Source organism: Mesoplodon mirus, assembly GCF_964341445.2.
Source record: "Mesoplodon mirus genome assembly, chromosome: 4".
NCBI classification, from domain to species: Eukaryota; Metazoa; Chordata; class Mammalia; order Artiodactyla; family Ziphiidae; genus Mesoplodon; species Mesoplodon mirus.
In genome coordinates this window covers 48,157,459-48,179,531 of record NC_138979.1, presented here as the reverse complement: position 1 = coordinate 48,179,531, position 22,073 = coordinate 48,157,459, and the positions used below count along the sequence as shown (strand labels likewise).

General features: G+C 46.0%; 2 protein-coding genes across 4 annotated transcripts in view; one reads left to right on the top strand and one right to left on the bottom strand.

Annotated features, from left to right (window-relative positions):
- The window catches only part of CGNL1 (cingulin like 1), a 163,755-nt gene that overhangs the window by 115,464 nt on the left and 26,218 nt on the right, over window positions 1-22,073 (bottom strand). The gene's annotated exons all lie outside the window — the stretch shown is intronic.
- Window positions 15,566-18,020, top strand: LOC309803308 (heterogeneous nuclear ribonucleoprotein R-like). Its single transcript, XM_082619344.1, has one exon. The coding sequence runs from the start codon at window positions 15,772-15,774 to the stop codon at window positions 17,350-17,352; it is 1,581 nt and encodes a 526-aa protein (XP_082475470.1). The 5' UTR covers window positions 15,566-15,771; the 3' UTR covers window positions 17,353-18,020.

Here is a 22,073-nt window from a genome sequence, read left to right as displayed (position 1 = left end):
TGTATCACAACGAAGAGTAGCCCCTGCTCGCTGCAACTAGAGAAAAGCCCACGCACAGCAACGAAGACCCAATGCAGCCAAAAATAAATAAACAAAATTTTAAAAAAAATTAAGGAAGAAAAATGATCATATCAACAGATGCTGAAAGGAATTTGATTAAATTTCAGCAGCCACTCCTTTAAAAAAAAAAAAAGGGTTTCCATGACAAATCCCCATGCCCATCCTTCTAGTGTGCCTACTACCTCCAACTGGAATAAAACACTAGACTCTGATTGTCAGCATCACTGGGGCTTTTCTTCCCACCGCCAGCGGCCACGTTCACAAGATGTGTGTGTTCCAAAAGTAGAAAATAGGTCCTGGGGTTATCAAGCATCTCCTAAGGGGAGTAAAGGAACACTGTGGAATTCCAACAATGACAGCTGTAACAAGCCCCATTCCTGGAACCTCCTCAAAGAGGATTTCTGCAAAGTGAATTCCAAAGCTAAACACCCTCCCCTGGAAGATATGTTACACCCTCTGCAAGGTATCTCTTCTTGGTCACTCGAAAAAAGATCAAACTAGGAAAATCTGTCCATCTTTGTCCTCATCAGGGAAGAGACTGAGGGAGTTGGCATCGTGAGCAAACTTGGCCAAATGATTACAAAATCCAGAGTCCCTGGGAGGGGTCCAAGGCATCCCCGCGGGCATCAATTCACAAACCGCCCAATCTCATAAATGTATCAGTCAGTTGTTTCCATGAGACCCAGAAAGACTATGATGTAAATGACAGACACCTGGAATTGTCCAGAGACACCTACTGAATATCATATAGTGTGACTATTAAAATTAAAAGAAGATGATACTGTGTAGTCATCCAAAATATTAAAAAATAAAATTAAAATAAGCCTTCTAAAATAGAAACCTAGCAGATTCCCACATGTCAATTCAGGTTGTCTGTTGTTCAAGACAGTTATGATCCCAAAGTTTGATGACACCAGGGATTTTGTTCCCCAGTGTAATCTGCCTCCCCAGCATTCTCCTCGGTGGGCAGCAGGGGAAGTGGGACTCTCCCAGATGCCAAAGTCACCCCAATCATGCAGCATCGTGTTCTCACCAGTTACTCAAGTGACTGAGGAGCTGACTGTGCTTTCAGGTATTCTGAACATTTCCAAGGTCCACGGCTCCCTCTCTCCTTCCCTAAAGCACTCCCACCCCGTCCCCTCCTTCCTATTCTGCTTTGTCTTCTGCCCTAGTCTCCGTGGTTTTACAGCTCCACATTGCTAGGCTCACTCGTAAGTATGAGAGCTTCAGGTTCTATCTGGAAGTTGCTATGGTCTGAATGTTTGTCCTCCCAAAATCCATATGTTGAAATCCTAACACACACACTCCCACCCACCACCAGCATCATGGTACTAGGAAGTGGGGCCTTTGGAAGATGTTTAGATTATGAGGACAGAGCCCTTATGAATGGGACCAGTGGTCTTATAAAAAAGACACCACACACCACCCCAACCCAGAGATCTCTAGTCCCTTCCAGCATGTGAGGACCAGCAAGAGGGCACCAGCTACGAACCAGGAAGAAGGCGTCACCAGAACACCACATGCTGCCACCTTCATCTTGGAATTCCCAGCCTCCAGAACTGTGAGAAATAAGCTTCTGTTGTTTATAAGCCACCTAGTCTATGGTATTTTGTTAGAGCAGCCCAAAGAGCCTAAGACACAAGTGATCAAGATGTAAACAAGCACATATACACAAATGAAATACATATGGGATGGCCATTCACTTCTCCTTAGAGCAAGAATCTGTCTCCCTCTTGGGCCCCATTTCCCAAGTGCAGAATCCCTTCTGCTCTGGTCTCCAGGAGCCAGGGGACGGCAGAAAGACCTGGAGAAACATCAGAGTTGGGAGCTTCTCCTGCATACCTTCCTAAGCCAGACCCTGGCATTGGTGGGTAAAAGCCATCAACTCCATTATCTTTATTTCATATTTAAATATCTTTATTTGATACAGATGTCTCCAGTAAGGAAGTTTCACAGTTCATGATGTTTTTCAATACTCAGAAATTGCATCAGTAATCAGAAAACTGAAGTTTCAGTTATGTAAACAAACAGAAGTATTATATATTTTAGCTTTTAGGGTTTGTATGTAGATTCTTTTGTATTCATATGAATATAGATATTTTAAAATTTCTCTCTTGGAAGCATGCTACAATTTAATGGCCCACTCAGTGCGTATATACTATCCTTGATTTGTCAAAAATAGCTTTTCACAAGCACTTTGAGAAGTTCCTATTCCTAGGTGTCCCTGTCCTCAGCTGCATCTTTAATACTGATTAATTCCTATTTCAGTCTTTGACACGCTTGTATAATGTACAGATGCCTTTAAAGAAAAAAAATGCTGAAAGAACCCTTTTGTTCACTAAATGTACAAATATAAAACTATTATAGTTCTTATGATACCACAAAATCAAAACAAATCTGCACCTTAAATACGATTTAAAAAACCAGTACAATTCAACTTCACAACATGAATTTAAAATGCAGGATCATGTAAATTTTGCTAAAACTAAAATCACCATACGTACTGTGAACAGGAAGACAGCCTCCACCACAGGGCGGAAACCTTCCTTTGTGCAGGCTGCCCCCAAAACACCGGCTCTACACGTGGTATGATGGCCTCACTTATGTGTCCACTCCATCTCAGTTCTTTCCCAAGAGTTCACGACACTTAAAATACTATAATATTACCTGAAACCTAAACCATTATAAACATGGCATTGGAATGGGTGGTAGTGACCAGTGGTCATCCAGCTCATTCAGGATATGCTGATACTAATATTTTATTTAATCACTAATGAGTTCCTACTGAGAGTCTATTGCTATGCTAGACCCTCTCCTACAGCAGTTCCGTGAAGAGACAAAGTCCCCCCATAGACCTACACTCTGTGGGGGGGAGAGAGATAAGCAAGTAATTCACAGTGATGTGTGCCACAAAGAAAACAGAGCAGGGTGAGGAGAGAGCAAGGTGGTGGTGGTGAAGGTCCATCTGAGATACAGTGGCCAAGGAAGGTCTCTCTGAGAAGGGAACATTTGATTCGAAAGAGAGGAAGAGATCCCCGTAAGTCATGTGACAGCCAGGCAGAGAGAACGGCAAGTTAGAGCCACGGAGGAAGGGATGTGCCGGGCTCGTGCGAGAATCAGCATGAAAGCCATCTTGGCCAGAACACAGGTGGAGACATGCAGGGGAGGGAGGGGAGGGCAGAGCAGTCAGCAGGAACCAAACCTTGGGGATCTGTGGGCCTCAGTAAGACTCTGGGTCTTATCCCAAGTGCGTGAGAAGTCACCAATAAGACTCAAGACGTAATTCAAAGCCAGGGGCTGGTTGAGCTCAGCTAGGAAGTAACGCAGGTAGAGAAGATGGGGACAGAGCTCAGAGCCTGGCTGCACAGTGCACCCTGTGGACCAGCAGTAACAGCATCACCTGGGAGCTTGTCAGAAATGCAAAATCTCAGGCCCCACCCCAGACCCGTTGAATCATCATCTGCATTTAACAAGAGCCACAGGAGGGTCTAGGCCCTGGCAGAGGTCAAGAAGAAGGGAGGGCTTCCCTGGTGGCGCAGTGGTTGAGAGTCTGCCTGCCGATGCAGGGGACACGGGTTCGTGCCCCGGTCCGGGAAGATCCCACATGCTGCGGAGCGGGTGGGCCCATGAGCCATGGCCGCTGAGCCTGCGCGTCCGGAGCCTGTGCTCTGCAATGGGAGAGGCCGCAAAAAAAGAAAAAAAAAAAAAAAAAAAGAAGGGAAGGAGCAGGCAAAGACAACAGAGAAGGAGCAGCCAGTGGGACAGGAGGAGACCAGGAGAGTGTGGTGGCCTGGGAGCCAAGAGAGGCTGGTGTTTAAAGAAGCAACGAGTGCTCAGATAAGCCAAACACTGCTAACAAGCAGAGGGCGACCCCGATGGAGATCAAAGATGACCTCGACAAGAACTTTGTCACTGGAGTGGAAGGCACCGGAAGCCCAACCAGAGTGGGCTAATAACCAGAGAATGGAGTAACGGACAACTCTTTCAAGGAGTGTTAATTACCACAGAAATTAAAACATAAAAATAAAAGGCAGTCATGGAAAACGGAAATGCCTCCCTTGCTCACCCCCAACTCTCCCTTTCACCCCGGGATGAAATCTCTGCTGTGCTGATTTCATCTCCCCAAGGATGTGTTTGCAGCCGGGGCAGGAGGCAGGGGGTGCAAATAAAAAACGTATAACCTGGCATTTATGCTCAAAGAATTCTAAGCCAGACCTTACCTAATTTTATGGAATGTGACTTTTTTTCCTCCCTCTGGCAGTCGCCTATTATCCTGAGTTGCAGCTGAACCTCTAAGGGTGTGCCAAGAGCAGCTAAAGAGGTATGGTCTGCGTTTAATGAACACCAAATGCAGAAGCATATGGAAATTCCTCTCACCCTGAGAATGCCAGAAAAGACATTGAGAAAAGAAACCAACGCAGAAAAAACAAGTCACTATTTTTCCCTCTCCTCTACAAAACCCCTTAACCTATCAAAGCTCACCCCCAGCCCATCCTACTTCTACTCCAGGTAGGGGGGAAGTTACACAGAATCACATTCTAAAGGTAGAGAGGCTTTCAGAGACCATTTAACATACTCCTAACTTCCATTTGATGAGCCACTTTCAAAGCTCCCTAGCTCCGAACTTTTAGACCCAAATCTCTGCTCAGGGATCATTCACCATGTCCATCATCACTACTCCCAAGCCAGTAACACACAGCAGCAACTCCAGCTTACTTTCCTCCACCTACACCCAATACTGATGTTAGGTCCCAAAGCCCCTTCTTCGTCTTACTGCCCCACAACATGCAACATGGAGCAGTTCTTTTTTTTTTTTTTTTTTTGGCGGTACGCGGGCCTCACTGCTGTGGCCTCTCCCGTTGCGAAGCACAGGCTCCGGACGCACAGGCTCAGCAGCCATGGCTCACGGGTCCAGCAGCTCCGCGGCATGTGGGATCTTCCCGGACCAGGGCACGAACCCGTGTCCCCTGCATTGGCAGGCGGACTCTCAACCACTGCGCCACCAGGGAAGACCAGCCCATGAAGCAGTTCTTTAATGATGATGATGATGATGATGATGTAATTAACTCTTAAATACTCAGACTATGGGGACTTCCCTGGCAGTCCAGTGGTTAGGACTCGGTGCTTCCAATGCAGGGGGCACGAATTCAATCCCTGGTCAGGGAACTAAGATCCCACATGGCGTGCGACACAGCCAAAAAACTTTTAAATTAAAAATTATATATATAAATACTCAGATTATGTACCAAGTACTCTTCTAAATGCTTGTATATTGAACATGAACCTACTCTGGTCATGTCCAAAACTAACCTCCAGACATTAGCCTAAATGTAGAACATTAACATGTACACTTTAATTTGGGTGGTTAACTGATGACCACACAGAAAAAAAGAGCAAAAAGAGAAAGTATTTAAACATCTTAGTTTTCTCCGAGGGGCTCAATTTAGAACGGTTTTGTATTAAAAACCAAAGTGTAATTTGATCTCTCCAATGGGAGCCTCTCTGGGTCACAGCAGTGGAAATCATGGTGTCAAGCCCTAGATAAATTTACCCCATACCCTTTAACTGTCCTGAGGGTGGCAGGAAGCAGACACTCATATCAAAACAGGTGCCAGGGCTTCCCTGGTGGCGCAGTGGTTCAGAGTCCGCCTGCCGAGGCAGGGAACACGGGTTCGTGCCCTGGTCTGGGAAGATCCCACATGCCCCAGAGCGGCTGGGCCCGTGAGCCATGGCCGCTGAGCCTGTGCGTCCGGAGCCTGTAGGTGCCAAGTTGTGAAACAAAAAAGGCAATAACAGTAATTTTTTTTTAAATCCTGGACATGGGGGAAAAAAATAAAGCACTACAAAGAAAAGAGGAAAAAATGAAGAGGAAAAGGAAGAAACACAACCGGGAGACAATGGAAGGAAGTCCCTCCCCGGAAGTTAAGAGTTTTTTTAAAAAAATAGAGGGTCATACATTTCTCCCAAACTTCAGGATTCTTTCTGTGTCCTATGCTAGTGACAGTTCCTATGACTTCTCTATCTGTATGAAGTGATTAGAGAGTTCTAGGGCAAAGATACAATGACCTGTCTAAAGAAGCTAAAAACCCACATTTAGCATCCCAGGGAAAAATCTGCCTCAAGCAAGCTGAGGCTTTTAACTTGGAAATTTTAACAATCACTCACTGCGATGTTATGAACAAAGTGCTTCCACGTTCACGATCTCAGGCAGGACCTGCTACTGGCCCCAGTGTCCAAAGGAGCACACGATTCAGTACAGCCAACGGCACTGAACAGCTGGGATTGGATTCCAGCTCGGAACCATCCATGAGTGCATACTAAGACCCTTCTCAGTGTGCTTCCTGCTTTTAAAACCAGGCCGTCCTCTCACATGGGCTCAGTATGTTTGGGAAAAGGGGTTATGCTTTCCTCCAAGTAGGTGATTACAATCTTTCCCGAGAAGCATTCCTTTGATCCTAATGCTTGTTCTTGCCAAAAGTGTCCCATCAGATATCCTCAGACAACTCCAGTAGACAGGCCTTACCCTGGAGCCCTCACATCTAAATGCACCATTAAGAACATTACCTGGACCCATCTCTGACCCCAGATGCACTGGAAGAAAGAGGGGTCCCTTTGTTGTTTAAAGGTAGAAAGGGAATCGGGGGAACTTCATTTAAGAAAGAGCTCCTCAGGGGACTTCCTTGGCGGTCCAGTGGTTAAGACTCCGAGCTTCCACTGCAGGGGGCATGGGTTTGATCCCTAGTCAGGGAACTAAAGATCCTGCATGCCGCACAGTTCGGCCAAAAGGAAAAAAAAAAGAAAGAAAGAGCCCCTCAAGAGCCCGGGGATGCCTATCCTGTTTCTACATATAATGGTGTGTTGGTCTGCTCAGGCTGCCGTAACAAAAAAACATAGACTAGTGGGCTTAGCAGAAATTTCTCCCAGTTTTGGAGGCTGGAAAGTCCAAGATCAAGGTGCTGGCCGATTCAATTCCTGGTGAGAGCTTTCTTCCTGGCTTGCAGAAGGAGGACTTCTCACTAGGTCCTCATATGGTCTTACCTCAGCGTGTGTGCGTGTGCGTGTGCGTGTGTGTGTGTGTGTGTGTGTGTGTAGAGAGAGATCTCTCTCTCTTCCTCTTCTCTTGAAGCCACTAATCCCATAATGAGGACCCCACCCTCATGACCTCATCTAATCCTAATTATCTCCCAGAAGCCCCATCTCCAAATATCATCACATTAAGGGTTAGGACTTTAACATTTGATTTTGGTGGGGTCATAAACATTCAGTCCATACCAAGTGGGTAGGAATAAAAGCAAGCAGAGGGAGAAAAGATTACTAGAACCCTGTCATCCAGTGGCATGGCGCCACCAAATATTTGATAGATTTAAGAAAATGAACTGTTCACTAGCTTTTTCTCATTCAGGTCCCTGAGTCTTCATCTTCCCATTTCTCTCTTTTAAAGAGCCATAAGATTAAAAGAATCTAACTGTATTACAAATATATGAAACCACCTCACTGAAGTGTGTGAGGGGAAAAAAAATAGAAACTCTGAAAATGAGTGGAGTCTGCAAGACCAAAAGCAAAAGGAACTATACGTAAGTACTTTACTGTTGTCGATAAAGTTGCTTCCCACAGAGGGATGGGTTAATAATTCTAAAACCACTAAACATATATACCAGAATTGAACAAGTAAATGGATGGCAAATGGTGGGAGCCTTGTTTCTCACTTTTTGGGGGGTGGGGTACAGATATGCAAGGGGAGAAGGCTAGAATGATCCAGGTGATAAGAGATTAGAACTGGAGATATCAGTAAAAACTCATGTTTAGCTTAGAGACAGACGGTTACATATTTATAAATATGTTTATATACAATATACACATGTTTTTCCTTGCTCTGTCAGCCAAGAAGGCTTAGGAGCAATAACATCCCAGTTGCAGTAAGTACACCTAGGGCCCACGTCTTGGTTTCTAATACCAATAAATTCTCCCCAAAAAGGAACTAGAATGCCTTGGAGAAATGGCTGATTCTAGGACTGGGGCAGGAAATATATAAGATGAGCCTGGAGCATCTTATGGTGTCAAAAAGTAAGGAAGTACTTTAACAAACACAAAAACAAAAACAATGATGGAGGAATGTCAGAGAGACATGGAGCTCCCAGTGGCCAAAGCTGGAACACGCTGAGCAACAAAATAAAGTAGTATTGGATTAAAATCCGAAGTATAAAAATTAGGGAGTTCCTGGTTGTCTAATGGTTAGATTCGGCACGTTCACTGCCGTGACCTGGGTTCAATCCCTGATCGGGGAACTGAGATCCCACAAGCTGCAAGGCATGGCCACAATTTAAAAAAAAAAAGATTCAAAGTATAAAAATTGATATCCTTGAGCACATACTGATACAAGCAAATGATGGAATAAGTACATAAATGGGGAAGACCAGACAAATCTCCCACGCAGAATTCCAAATGACTGATTTAGATACTCTGCCCTAAAGGAAGGGGAACATAACTCCTTACTCCCTTTGTGTAGGTTGCACATAGTAACTTCCTTCCAAAGAGAACAGTATGGAAAGGAGAAAAAAGAATAATTTTACAGCGGAGAAACCTGGTAACCACGACCACAGCCAGGTCCATACTTTATCAAGATCAACATCAATAGTGATAATTCAGGGCTTCCCTGGTGGTGCAGTGGTTGAGAATCTGCCTGCCAATGCAGGGGACACGGGTTCGAGCCCTGGTCTGGGAGGATCCCACATGCCGCGGAGCAACTGGGCCCGTGAGCCACAGCTACTGAGCCTGTGCCATCTGGAGCCTGTACTCCGCAACAAGAGAGGCCACGACAGTGAGAGGCCCGCGCACCGCAATGAGGAGTGGCCCCCGATCGCCACAGCTAGAGAAAGCCCTCGCGCAGAAATGAAGACCCAACACAGCCAAAAATAAATAAATAAAATTTTTTTAAAAAGTGATAATTTGCATTGACAGTATGTACAGTGATGGAAACGGCCCTTAACCTCTGTGGTCTTCCAAAACCCCTAACCCCAGTGTAATCATGAAAAAAACATAAGACAAATTCTGATAGAGTAACATCCTATAAAATACCTGACTCAAAACTGTCAAAGTCATCAAAAACAAGAAAAGTCTCAGAAAGTGTCATAGCCTAAGAAGACATGACAACTGAATGCAGTACGGTATCTTGGATGGGATCCTGGAACAAGAAAAGGACATTACATAAAAACTAAGCAAATCTGAATACAGTATGAACTCTAGTTAATAATAATTTATCAATATCTGTCCTTTAATTGTGACAAACCAAATGTATGAGGTTAACAGAAGAAACTGGGTGGGGAGTATATGGAAACTCTCTACTATCTTTACAATTTTCTCATAAATCTAAAACTACTCTAAGATAAAAGTTTTTTTAAGTAACTTTTTTTTTTTTTGCGTTACGCGGGCCTCTCACTGTTGTGGCCTCTCCCGTTGCGGAGCACAGGCTCCGGACGCGCAGGCTCAGCGGACATGGCTCACGGACCCAGCCACTCTGCGGCATGTGGGATCTTCCCGGACCGGGGCACGAACCCATGTCCCCTGCATCGGCAGGTGGATTCTCAACCACTGCGCCACCAGGGAAGCCCTTTTTTTTTTTTTTAAAACCACCTGTGGTCAGTGTGGTCACTCCAGAGCCAACACTTGCGATTCCTGACTTGCCCTCCACCTCCGGCCTGCTGGGTGGCCAGAATGGAGATACTCAGGTCCTTCAACAAGTCACCGGGCACACCATCCTGGTTAGTTCTCAACATACCCCTCCTGGATCACCCCCCTGCCAGAAAAACAGGGCAAACAATCTTCCAGGACCCAGTGAACGCAGAGCACCGCATCACCCCAAGAGGCATCCAGCAAGTTCCTGCCCTCAGAGTCCTGCACCAGCTGGGCTGTGAACGTGATTTACGTGGTGAAAATTTTTGAGCTGTGGACAGTTGCCCACAAACTAGAGTAGAGCTAAATGACTAACCAACTTGCAGACCATGTGTTGTGCAAGGAAGAAGGAACAACTGGCAAGCTGGGCAAATACGGAAGATGTACCTTCCCCAGAGAAGATAACCTCTGAGCAGAGTTGACGTGGGAGCATTAAACAAAACATGTATCAACGCTGCGTATGTGAGACCCAGCTCTGCCCCTTCCCTCCCCCATCCCAGAGAATATCATTCTCCAAGAGAGAAACGTCAATTGGATGAAAAACAGAAGAGCTGATTTAGTCGCAGAGCAGAACGGGAAAAACCAAACGCGAGGATAAAAGGGAATTACAAAGGGGTTGAGAGCAAGAAAGGAGTAGTGAAAAATACAAGATGAGATGGAAGCGATTATAGGGAGAAAGGTATTAATTAAACTTGCTGGGCCATAGGAAACCACAGTGACAGGAAGCGTGGACTGGGGTGTTATTTGGGTTGAATATAAGAAGAGATCAAATTAAAGCTCCACTTCAAACGTTCCTTAATAAGCACCACCTAAGAACCCAGCTCCCTGACCTGAGAGCCGGAAGTCTCCTTTGCTCCCCAGCTGCTCTTCTCTTACAGATGCTCGTGACCCCAACAGTGTCCCGGACGTCGCAGACACCCTGGACTGTAGCCTGCTGGGGCCCAGGCTACCACCACCCCTGCTTTGATCTGGACCCAGTGCTGCCAAGGCCCCAAACCACCCAGCTGAAGACAGTGTGTGCCACCCAAGGACATCAATCCAACCCCCAGGCCCACCAAATACCCGGGAGACACCCCCGCAGACCCTTCCAGGCACCGCTCCCTCACAGCAGCTCTATTTCCACATTTCTATGATTTAAAAAAATTTTTAATTAACATGTGTCTCCCCCAGACTGTAAGATCCATGAGAACAGGGGCTGTATTGGTTTTCTCACCATTTTGCCCCCAGTGCCCCACAGCATGCCTGACATAGTGTAAATGTTTATGAAATAAATGAACGAACGGACGGATGGATGGAGACTGCCCTCTCCACCCCTCCCGCAAGCAACCTGAGACCACCAGAAGGAGAAAAGGACACTTCAATTCCGAGTGACTAGTACAGAGTTTGACCTTGGAATTGGTTTACCCATAGAAATGGTGGTATGCAACAGATGTCAGGTGGGGGCCTGGAACCTAGCCACCATTTATGACACTGAATGCCCAGGTAGATACATGCTAGCTCCAAACAATTAACTAATTGCAAAATAAACTTTTGGAAATCATCCAGTTTGTAGGTTGGAGACCACCCGCAGAGGATTATGAGGAGAAAGAAGGCTGAGGATGTGGCTGCCAGGACAGCACCCAGCAGGCTGTGACACAGCATCTCCGTGGGCGCCCTGGCAACAGACATGAGACAAGGTTCTAGAACACCCTGATAGCAGGTGCCTCTGAGAGCAGGCGCTGATCTCCAATTCAAGCCAGAAAAAAAGATGGCTGGCCAACAGGCCCAGGTGGCGAGGAGGCCATGCAAAGAGGAGGGACAGAGGAAGTCAGGTGAGGGTGCTGGCTTAGTGAGAAGAGAGAGAATTCTAAGGAGAAAACGAGAATGTTCTTGACAACTACGAAGAGGTGGTGAGCTGTGGTTCCAACAGCCCTGGAAATAGAAACCAGAAACATCTTCTGCCCACATATGCAGAGAGACTGGGCATGTCACCAAACTGAACTCTGACCCATAAAAAGGGATGGTGGGTTTCCAGCTCAATATGTAAAGAGTCTGGATGCCACCACTCCTCACCCTCACCAAAAAAAAAAAAAGCTTAAACTGAAAAGAAGTTGGCCACTTCATGGGGCCACCATGGGGCTTCACTGAGACCGTGAACATGGAAGCACTTTTTCAAATGCAGTACAATAAAGAAGTAGAAGGCATCAAAACCATATTTCTGTGGGTTTCTTTTTTCATCCAACCTCTTGAAGATTATAAAAACAGCAATAGTTCAGTCTCTGAAAGCAGGTGGATTCACCACACAGAGGCTCTAGAGCAGATTCCAAGCGTGGCGGAAGAACCTTGAGGACAGAGGAAGCCACCTCTAAGCCCGCTCAGGGTTCACTGGGAGAAAACCATGAGGCACTGGCCTTATCCCTCTTCTGGCAGGGCTGCTAAGCTGGGAGGCCAAGGAACTACAGTCACACAGCTGGATTTCTGAAAGGCACCATCAGGTTTCTCCTGGGATCTTTGGTTCCACAGACATTTCCGAGACCACCCCCCCATGGAGGGCCTGTGCTGGGCCCTGAGACAGACAAGAGATGAGGGCAATGGGAAGGCAGGAACAAGCCACGCTGCCTCCAGTGTGGGGTTCGAGAGGTGCTGGCAAGCTGGTTACCAAGAGGGTGGGTGGCCCGGAGAAGACATGACATCAAGGAGGAGGCACGTGGACCCTCCTGGTTTAAAACACATATTTATGTTTACTGTAATGGAGGTAAATCTCACTGGGCTAAAATCAAGGTGTCAACAGGGCTGCATTCCTTCCTGGAGGCTTTAAGGAAAAATCCCTTCCCCTGGCTTTTCCAGTGAGAGGCTGCCTGCATTTCTTAGCTCTCGGCCCCTTCATCTTCAAAGCCAGCAGGGTAGCAGCTTCTGACTTTGTTCCCATCATCACACCTCCTTCTCTGTTTCCTACTCTTTCCCTTAGAAGGACCCTGTGATATCACTGGGCCCACCTGGATAATCCAGGAGAATCTCCATCTCAAGGTCCTTAATTCAGTCACAGTCCATTCTCCATGTAAGGCGACACATTCACGGGTTCCAGAATTAGGATGTGGACATCTTTTGGTGGGGAGGGGTGGGTGGGCATTATTCTGCCTACCGCATAAGTGGACAGGGAAAGTCAAGCCCCAGAAAAGAAAAAAAAATTAATATTCAGAGAAAAGCAGGGATGAGAGGAGTTTTTTTGTTCGTTTGTTTTTTCAGCTTCCCCAGTTCTGCCTTCCTGACCTGCTGCCTGCGCCCTTGGATTCCCTGAGACACCACTCATCTGCTCTGTCAACTGCCACAGAAGATTCTTCACTATGCTCTTGCCCCAAAATGTGCAACCAGTAGGTGGTGGACGCGGGATTTACACCCATGTCTCTCTCACCCTAGGGCCTGTGCCCTGAACCACAGGAGCCCCACGAGCCCAGGAAGTACAGTGAACTGTGGGAGCGTTACGGAGCCGAGCAGACCAGCAGACTGGAGTGATGTGGGTCAAGCCTAACAAATCAAGTTCAATAGGGAGAATTGAAGGCCCTGAAGAAACCAACTATTTGACGATAGGATGGGTGAGGCACAGAAGCAAACCTTGTTGTTTAAAGAAAAAAAAAAAGACTTGGGAATCATAGTTGAGAGCAAGATCATTGTGAGATGACTGTCAAAGACCACCATGACCTCTGGAAATTACATATCCAGATTCAGGAGGGCAGGGCAGCTAACCATACCGGAGACACCCCTGAAATCAAAAACAACTCCCCTCACTATTTCAGAAGTGTGTCTTTTCATCCAAGCACACAGCCTCGGGGGAATATGCAGGGAGTCCTGAGGACAAACAGGCCACAAGCCCAGCAGTGGTCCTATAGCCAAATGAACCCGGCTGAGGGGTCTCATCTGATACCCCTCCCTGGTGATTTAGGAAGCTCCCTCTGCTTGGGGCTGATCAGCAAGAACCTAGTTTAAGAAAAGCGTGGCCAGGATGATTTCAGGACCAAGAAGCTAAGAGAAGGCACCGGGTACAGGAGGAGGGGAAGAGGGCTAAAAACAGGATAAACTGTCATCACATATAAATACCAGAAGGGCTGTCATGTGAAAAGGGGATTAAACTTGCTCTGTGTGGCTCCAAAGGTTAGAACAAGGAACAATGAGTAGATGTGCCAGGGACAAAGATTCCAATTTAATCTTTGGGAGGAAAAGTTTTCTAACAGAGATGCCTGAAGGTAAACAGAACTGTTTCAGGAGACACGAATTCAGTGGAGGAATGTAAACAGGGTAGGGCTGCCTGTTCACAGATGGGTTTGAGAGGGGATTCCAGCATCAGCCCCTCAATAAGGGCAGGTTCTTCCAAATCTGAGTCAATGATTCCATCTCCTATTTACTCAGTAACAATCATCCATTTACATATCAGAGAAGACATCGAGATAATCACCCCAGAGACAGGAAGCACAGAGGTGAGTACAGTAAGTCCCCTACATACAAAGCTTCAAGTTTCGAACTTTCAAAGATGCGAACGTGCCTTCCATTGACGGTGGGTGTGAGTCAAATTGCAGCTTGCCCTCCATCTCCTACTGCTGAGGATTCTTCAGCTCTACCATCTCCCACCTCCTCTCCCTCCTCCAGTCAGTAACTCTTCTAGCCTGTTCACTTGATGCCGGCCCCTGTATGCCAGCTGTTGTACTGTACTTTTCAAGGTACTGTACTGTAAGATTAAAAATGTTTTATTTTTTGTGTTTGCTTGTTTTTTATGTATTATTTGTGTGAAAAGTATTATAAACCTACTACAGTACAGTACTATATAGCCGATTGTGATAGTTGGCTACCTAGGCTAACTTTGTTGGACTTAGGAACAAATTGGACATACGAATGCGCTCTCTGAACAGAACTCATTCACGTGTCAGGGACCTACTGTACAGCCAGGCACAGTCTTTAAGAGGGAAGAGGATAACAGAACAACCAAAGAATAAAGTTTTCTCCAGATCTTATTCTGGGTTTTCATGTGTACAGAAAAGACTTGAGAAGAAGTCTGTTGACTGGGTGAAGCCACTCCTGCCTGCAGCCAGGGTGAGGTGCTCTGGCCCACCCACTGCCACCCACTGCCTGAGGGACCCCAGCCTAGACCAGAAGTGAATGACAGTTACTCCAGGCACAGCCCTGACACGAGGCTCATCCCAACACAAAATCCAAACCATCATTGGCTGGTTGCCCTCCCAGCAGAGGAAGGAAGTCAACCCAAGCCTACCCCAAAGGAAACCCGGGATGTCACATTAAAAGCTGTGAACACTTTTGGACAATGGACAGAGAACAAAGAAAACGTGAACCTTGGTGGAATTTTCCAAGAAGCACTTGAAACTCATGGTTTACAATATCTATCCTTTCAATACTAGGAAAGAGGTGGAACAGCAGCTGAAGGCTCTCAGGGAAGTATTGCAAGATATTGAGAAACTCGGTAAAGAATCTGAGCCAAAGCCCAATGCAATTATCCGTATCAAAGAAGACAGTGAAGAAAACCCGTGAAAGCTGAAGAGCATATGGCAAAAACATCAGAACAGATAAACTGTAAGCTCCCTGAGGGCAAGGACAAGCAGATCTGGTTTGGGCTGCCCAGTGCTAGCACAGTGGGTGAAATCCAAGAATGCATGAATGAACTCTGAGCCAGCAGTGAGCAAGTCCTTGAGAGGATGAAGACAGCCTCCAGATAGCCCAGGATGACTCTTGATACTGGCAGAAGATAGGATCAAATTCTCAAGAAGCCTCAGAAACTAGCTCTTGTCAGAAAGATCTTTGTGCCTATGGATGGAGCCCCTGCTTGTGGCACTCTTCTGTAATATTTTGATATTAAGAAAAACATTGCCGGCTGATTCTCACGGGCCCGGCCGTCGGCCCCAGCTCTGCCCTAGATTGGTAGCTTATGTCGATCTTGATGAAAGAGCCATTGATGCTCTCAGGGAATTTAATGAAGAAGGAGCTCTGTCTGTACTACAGCAGTTCAAGGAAAGTGACTTATCACATGTTCAGAACAAAAGTGCATTTTTATGTGGAGTTATGAAGACCTACAGGCAAAGGGAGAAACAGGGGAGCAAGGTGCAAGAGTCTACAAAGGGACCCAATGAAGCAAAGATCAAGGCCTTGCTTGAGAGGACTGGTTATACCCTGGATGTAACCACAGGACAGAGGAAGTATGGTGGTCCTCCACCAGACAGTGTGTACTCTGGCATGCAACCTGGAATTGGAACAGAAGTCTTTGTAGGTAAAATACCAAGAGATTTATATGAGGATGAGTTGGTGCCCCTTTTTGAAAAGGCTGGTCCCATCTGGGATCTACGTCTTATGATGGATCCACTGTCTGGTCAGAACAGAGGGTATGCATTTATCACCTTCTGTGGAAAGGAAGCTGCACAGGAAGCTGTTAAACTGTGTGACAGCTATGAAATTCGCTCTGTTGCAAACAACAGGCTTTTTGTTGGATCAATTCCGAAGAATAAGACTAAAGAAAACATTCTGGAAGAATTCAGTAAAGTCACAGGTTTAACAGAGGGTTTGGTGGACGTTATTCTCTATCATCAACCCGATGACAAAAAGAAGAATCGGGGGTTCTGCTTCCTTGAGTATGAGGATCACAAGTCAGCAGCACAAGCCAGACGCTGGCTGATGAGTGGAAAAGTAAAAGTATGGGGAAATGTAGTTATAGTTGAATGGGCTGACCCTGTGGAAGAACCAGATCCCGAAGTCATGGCTAAGGTGAAAGTTTTATCTGTGAGAAACTTGGCTACTACAGTGACAGAAGAAATATTGGAAAAGTCGTTTCCTGAATTTGGAAAACTTGAAAGAGTGAAGAAGTTGAAAGATTATGCGTTTGTTCATTTCGAAGACAGAGGAGCAGCTGTTAAGGCCATGGATGAAATGAATGGCAAAGAAATAGAAGGGGAAGAAATTGAAATAGTCCTAGCCAAGCCACCAGACAAGAAAAGGAAAGAGCGCCAAGCTGCTAGACCGGCCTCCAGAAGCACTGCGTATGAAGATTATTACTATCACCCTCCTCCTCTTATGCCACCTCCAATTAGAGGTCGGGGTCGTGGTGGGGGGAGAGGTGGATATGGCTACCCTCCAGATTACTATAGCTATGAAGATTACTATGATGATTACTATGCTTATGATTATCACGACTATCATGGAGGCTATGAAGATCCCTACTACGGCTATGATGATGGCTATGTAGTAAGAGGAAGAGGAGGAGGAAGGGGAGGGCGAGGTGCTCCACCACCACCAAGGGGGCGGGGAGCACCACCTCCAAGAGGTAGAGCTGGCTATTCACAAAGGGGGGCACCTTTTGGACCACCAAGAGGCTCTAGGGGTGGCAGAGGGGGTCCTGCACAACAGCAGAGAGGCCGTGGTTCCCGTGGATCTCGGGGCAACCGTGGGGGCAATGTAGGAGGCAAGAGAAAGGCAGATGGGTACAACCAACCTGATTCCAAGCGCCGTCAGACCAACAACCAACAGAACTGGGGTTCCCAGCCCATCGCTCAACAGCCGCTTCAGCAAGGTGGTGACTATTCTGGTAACTATGGTTACAATAATGACAACCAGGAATTTTATCAGGATACTTATGGGCAACAGTGGAAATAGACAAGTGAGGGCTTGAAAATGATACTGGCAAGATACGATTGGCTCTAGATCTACATCCTTCAAAAAAAAAAATTGGCTTATCTGTTTCATCTTTAAGTAGCAATTTGCTGCCATTTGTATTGGGCTGAAGAAATCACTATTGTGTATATACTCAAGTCTTTTTATTTTTTCCTCTTTTCATAAATGCTCTTGGACATTATTGGGCTTGCAGAGTTCCCTTATTCTGGGAGTTACAATGCTTTTATCCTTTCAGGCTTCATTTTAGCTTCAAAACAAGCTGAGCACACTGTTAAATCATGATTTTGCAGAACCTTTGATTTTAGACAGCTTCATTTTTTGGATTTGGGATAGATTACCTAGCAGTATGAAGTATGCTGTAAATAAAAATACAAGCTAGTGCTTTGTCTTAGTAGTTTTAAGAAATTAAAGCAAACAAATTTAAGTTTTCTTGTATTGAAAATAACCTATGATTGTATGTTTTGCATTCCTAGAAGTAGGTCAACTGTGTTTTTAAATTGTTATAACTTTACACCTTTTTGAAATCTGCCCTACAAAATTTGTTTGGCTTAAACGTCAAAGCCGTGACAATTTGTTCTTTGATGTGATTGTATTTCCAATTTCTTGTTCATGTAAGATTTCAATAAAACTCAAAAATCTATTCAAAACAACAACAAAAAAAGAAAAAGATTGCCAATAGCACCATCCAATATGGTATAAATCTGATAAATTTTAGTGAACTTCGAAAGCTTTTTTAATGTGGTCTTTGTGTTCTCTAAGCTGCTATAGTTTACTTTCAGACTCTTGTATTAAAATACAAAAGCCACCAATATGTTATCTTGTCATTTTTAAGTAAATCTGATCCTCTCCCCTGAATATGAAAAGACACAAACATGATAAACTTCACTCTCTTACTAAAAAAAGGACTGCATTTTGTCTTTTTAGCAAAAAAGAAACTAAAGCCACACAAGTGCATCCTGTTTAATACAAGAACTGAAGAGCACCCACATACACCAGGATAAAATTAGGGAGCAGAGGCTTAATACTTGGAAAAAGCAGTTTTGCTAGATTCTATTTACAGTTTCTCTAGTAGTTAACAAGACTTTTTACAGGTTTTTAACAAATAATACAGCAACAGATATATTTAGATTGGATTCAGTGGTTAAGAATTTGCCTCCCAATGCAGGGGACACGGGTTTGAGCTGTGGTCCAGGAAGATCCCACATGCCGCGGAGCAACTAGGCCCATGTGCCACAACTACTGAGCCTGTGCTCTAGAGCCCACAACCACAACTACTGAGCCCACACGCCACAACTCCTGAACCTGCGCTCTAGAGCCCACTAGCCACAACTACTGAGCCCACGTGCTGCAACTACTGAAGCCCGTGTGCCTAGAGCCCATGCTCCACAACAAGAGAAGCCACCGCAACGAGAAGCCCGCGCACTGCAATGAAGAGTAGCCCCCGCTCGCCGCAACTAGAGAAAGCCCGCACGCAGCATCGAAGACCCAACGCAGCCAAAAATTAATTAATTCATTAATTTTTTGGGGGGGGGAGGTATGCGGGCCTCTCACTGTTGTGGCCTCTCCCGTTGCAGAGCACAGGCTCCGGACACGCAGGCTCAGCGGCCATGGCTCACAGGCCCAGCCGCTCTGCAGCATGTGGGATCTTCCCAGACCGGGCACGAACCCGTGTCCCCTGCATCGGCAGGTGGACTCTCAACCACTGCGCCACCAGGGAAGCCCTAATTTTTTTTTTTTTTTTAAGTTGGCACCATGCACACCAGTCAGAAATGCCTGCCTAGAAAGAAAAAGTGATGAGAAGGCTCCCAAAGTCCTCCTTCCTCTACTGGCCAAATCAGCTGCAGGGAGAAGAGAAAGAAGATGGCTCTCTGCCCAAGGGTCAGTCCAAGTGTCATTTAGGTTGCAAGCAGAAAGCCAGGGTTCCTGTCCAATGGTGATAAAAGCATCTCCCACATCAACTAAGGAAAAGAAAGTACAATTTACTGAGGGCCTATCACGGGTCAGGAACTGTCTTGGGCACCCTGCCTAGGTTCACATTTAATCTCCCTAACAACCTAGTAAAATGGGAAAACTGAAGGTCGACGAATTTCAGTAACTCAGGTTATAAGCTAACAGATGACGCAGCTGGGATTCTGAGGGCGGCCGCTCTGTCCCGCTCAAAGTCCGTCTGCCGGCTTCACAGACCCTGCTACTCCTCAGCATGCAGTCCTCTCGCTGCCAACAGGGAATCCCCCAACCAGGACACAGTTCTGCTCACCTGAAGACGTGAGCTCTCACTGCTCAGAACCCCGACCCATCTTGGCTAAAACACCTTCTAGGCTGATGGCTCGTGCCTTCAGTCTTCCAAAACAGAAGGAATCATCGCCACCTGTCAAGCTAGGAAAGGGCAAGGCCCTAACAAGGCAGCACAAAGTAAGGATGCTCCGTAGGGAACTTTGTCCCTAATTCCCTTCAAGTTGTTTGGTTTACGAAACCAAACAAGGTTTTTTATTGGACTTGTTTCTGTACACTTTTCTCATAAGAAAAACAACTCCCCGGGTAGACTCAACATGGAACCATACCTACTCTTGCTGTAGTACCTTCCAATCGTCTAACAGCATTAATGTTCCCAGGACCATTTGATCCTTTCTATAAACTCCTGGCTTCCCATGGGGCGGGGCATCCGTGTCAGCCCCATCCCCTCTCAGCAACCTGGAAGCATCCTAGATTCGCCCTCTGGCTCTTCCACCTACTTCTCTACCTCCCCATTACAGACTAAGAGCTCCTGGAGGGCAGGGCCCACCCCTTAATCTCTGCAATGTTTAGTTCCCAGGGCCCTCCATGAAGGCACCCAGGACAGGGGGTCAAAAGGTAATGTTAAGAGCACGTCCCATGCTGACTGATGGAGAAGGACGTAGCTCCAAAAGTTTAGCTCAGGGAAGGTTGCCCAAGCTTTGCTTTGGAGCTTGAAAGTCACATTTCTGAATAATCTTGACTCAGTGAGTTCAAAGAGAACAACGGGTCACCCGCATTAGAGAAAAGAGATTCAGCTCTGAGTGAGGCACTCAGGACAAAGGTCTCCATTAAAGGAAATGATTTCAGCCTATGAATGTGTGTTCTCATCACCCCTGACACTTGAGGCCCTGGGGAAACCTAACTGTTTTTCTGTTACCAAAATAAATACATAACAGGGTGTGTTCTGTCCTCAGTTGCTTTCAGGAAACGACTTCTTGGGATGGTCTGTTTTCTTTCTGAGCATCCCACGTGTCCTAAGACTTCAGCAGCACTTGGATATTTAATCAGGTCACTTAACTTCCACCCCACCCTCTCAGCTCCCTGTCTTTTGAAGATACTACATAGAATAATAATACTTTCAGACATGGAACAAATGGTCAGAACCTGTTTTTTGAACTTTAAATGTTATCAGTAGCAAAAAGGCTACATATTATTCTAATGAGCTTTCTGATAAGAAATCTCATGCACACTAGGCTTATTTTTCACAATTATTTCTTTAACGATTTTTTTGGGGGTAAGACTAGAAGTGACTCAGAAAACAAAGGAGATGACGAATCTTTTATATATACATATATATATATATGTTTTCTAAAAACAAAGGGAAAAAATAGACCCAAACATCAGGTAAGTTATAGCAAGCAAGTCAAGACCTCCTATAAACACTAAAATTTAGTTCTCACTGCTGTAACAGAATGTCTTGAAACTTCTCACGTACAAAGAAAGCCATCTGGGAAGTGACCTCCCGAAAGCGGGGGCAAATGACTGGACTCCGCCAACAATAATCAAATGATCCAGTTCTACCCCCATCAGATAACTAGAAAACTCACATCAAAAAGACAGACTGGGGACTTCCCTGGTGGCACAGTGGCTAAGAATCTACCTGCCAACGCAGGGGACACAGGTTTGAGCCCTGGTCCGGGAAGATCCCACATGCCGCGGAGCAACTAAGCCCGTGTGCCACAACTACTGAGCCTACACTCTAGAGCGTGCGAGCCACAACTACTGAGCCCACGTGCCACAACTACTGAAACCCACGCACCTAGAGCCCATGCTCCGCAATGAGAGAAGCCACCGCAATGAAAATCCCACGTGCTGCCAACAAAGAGTAGCCCCCGCTCGCTGCAACTAGAGAAAGCCCATGCACAGCAATGAAGACCCAACGCAGCCAAAAATAAATAAAATAAATGTTTATTTTTAAAAAAAGATTGAAACCGCACACATCAGATGGGACTTGAACCCACAATCTCTGGCTTAGGAAGGGACTCAAACCCACAATCTCCCAGCTGAAACCACACACCTGGTCTCAGGACTTAACGAAGCTCAGGTTTTTTAGGTCTCAGCACAGAAGGAATTCAGTGAGAGGTAAAGAGATAGGTAAGAAGTAGATTTATTAATATCCTTTGTAAAGAGGTTGCAGGAAAATGTGGCATCAGAGGATGGTCACGTCCCAGGTCTCAGGAGAGCCCCTGGGATGGACTGCCAAGTAAGGGTCCTTTGCTTCACGCCGGAAAGAATTCAAGAGCAAGCCACAGTACAGTGAGAGCAGAGAAACACACACCACAGACAGAACGTGGCCCCTCTCAAAAGGCAAGAGCGACCCCAAAATATGGGGTGATTAGTTTTTAAGGGCTGGGTGATTTCATAGGGTAATGACTGGGAGGATTATTCCAACTATTTTGGGGTAGGGGTGGAGATTCCCAGGAATTGGG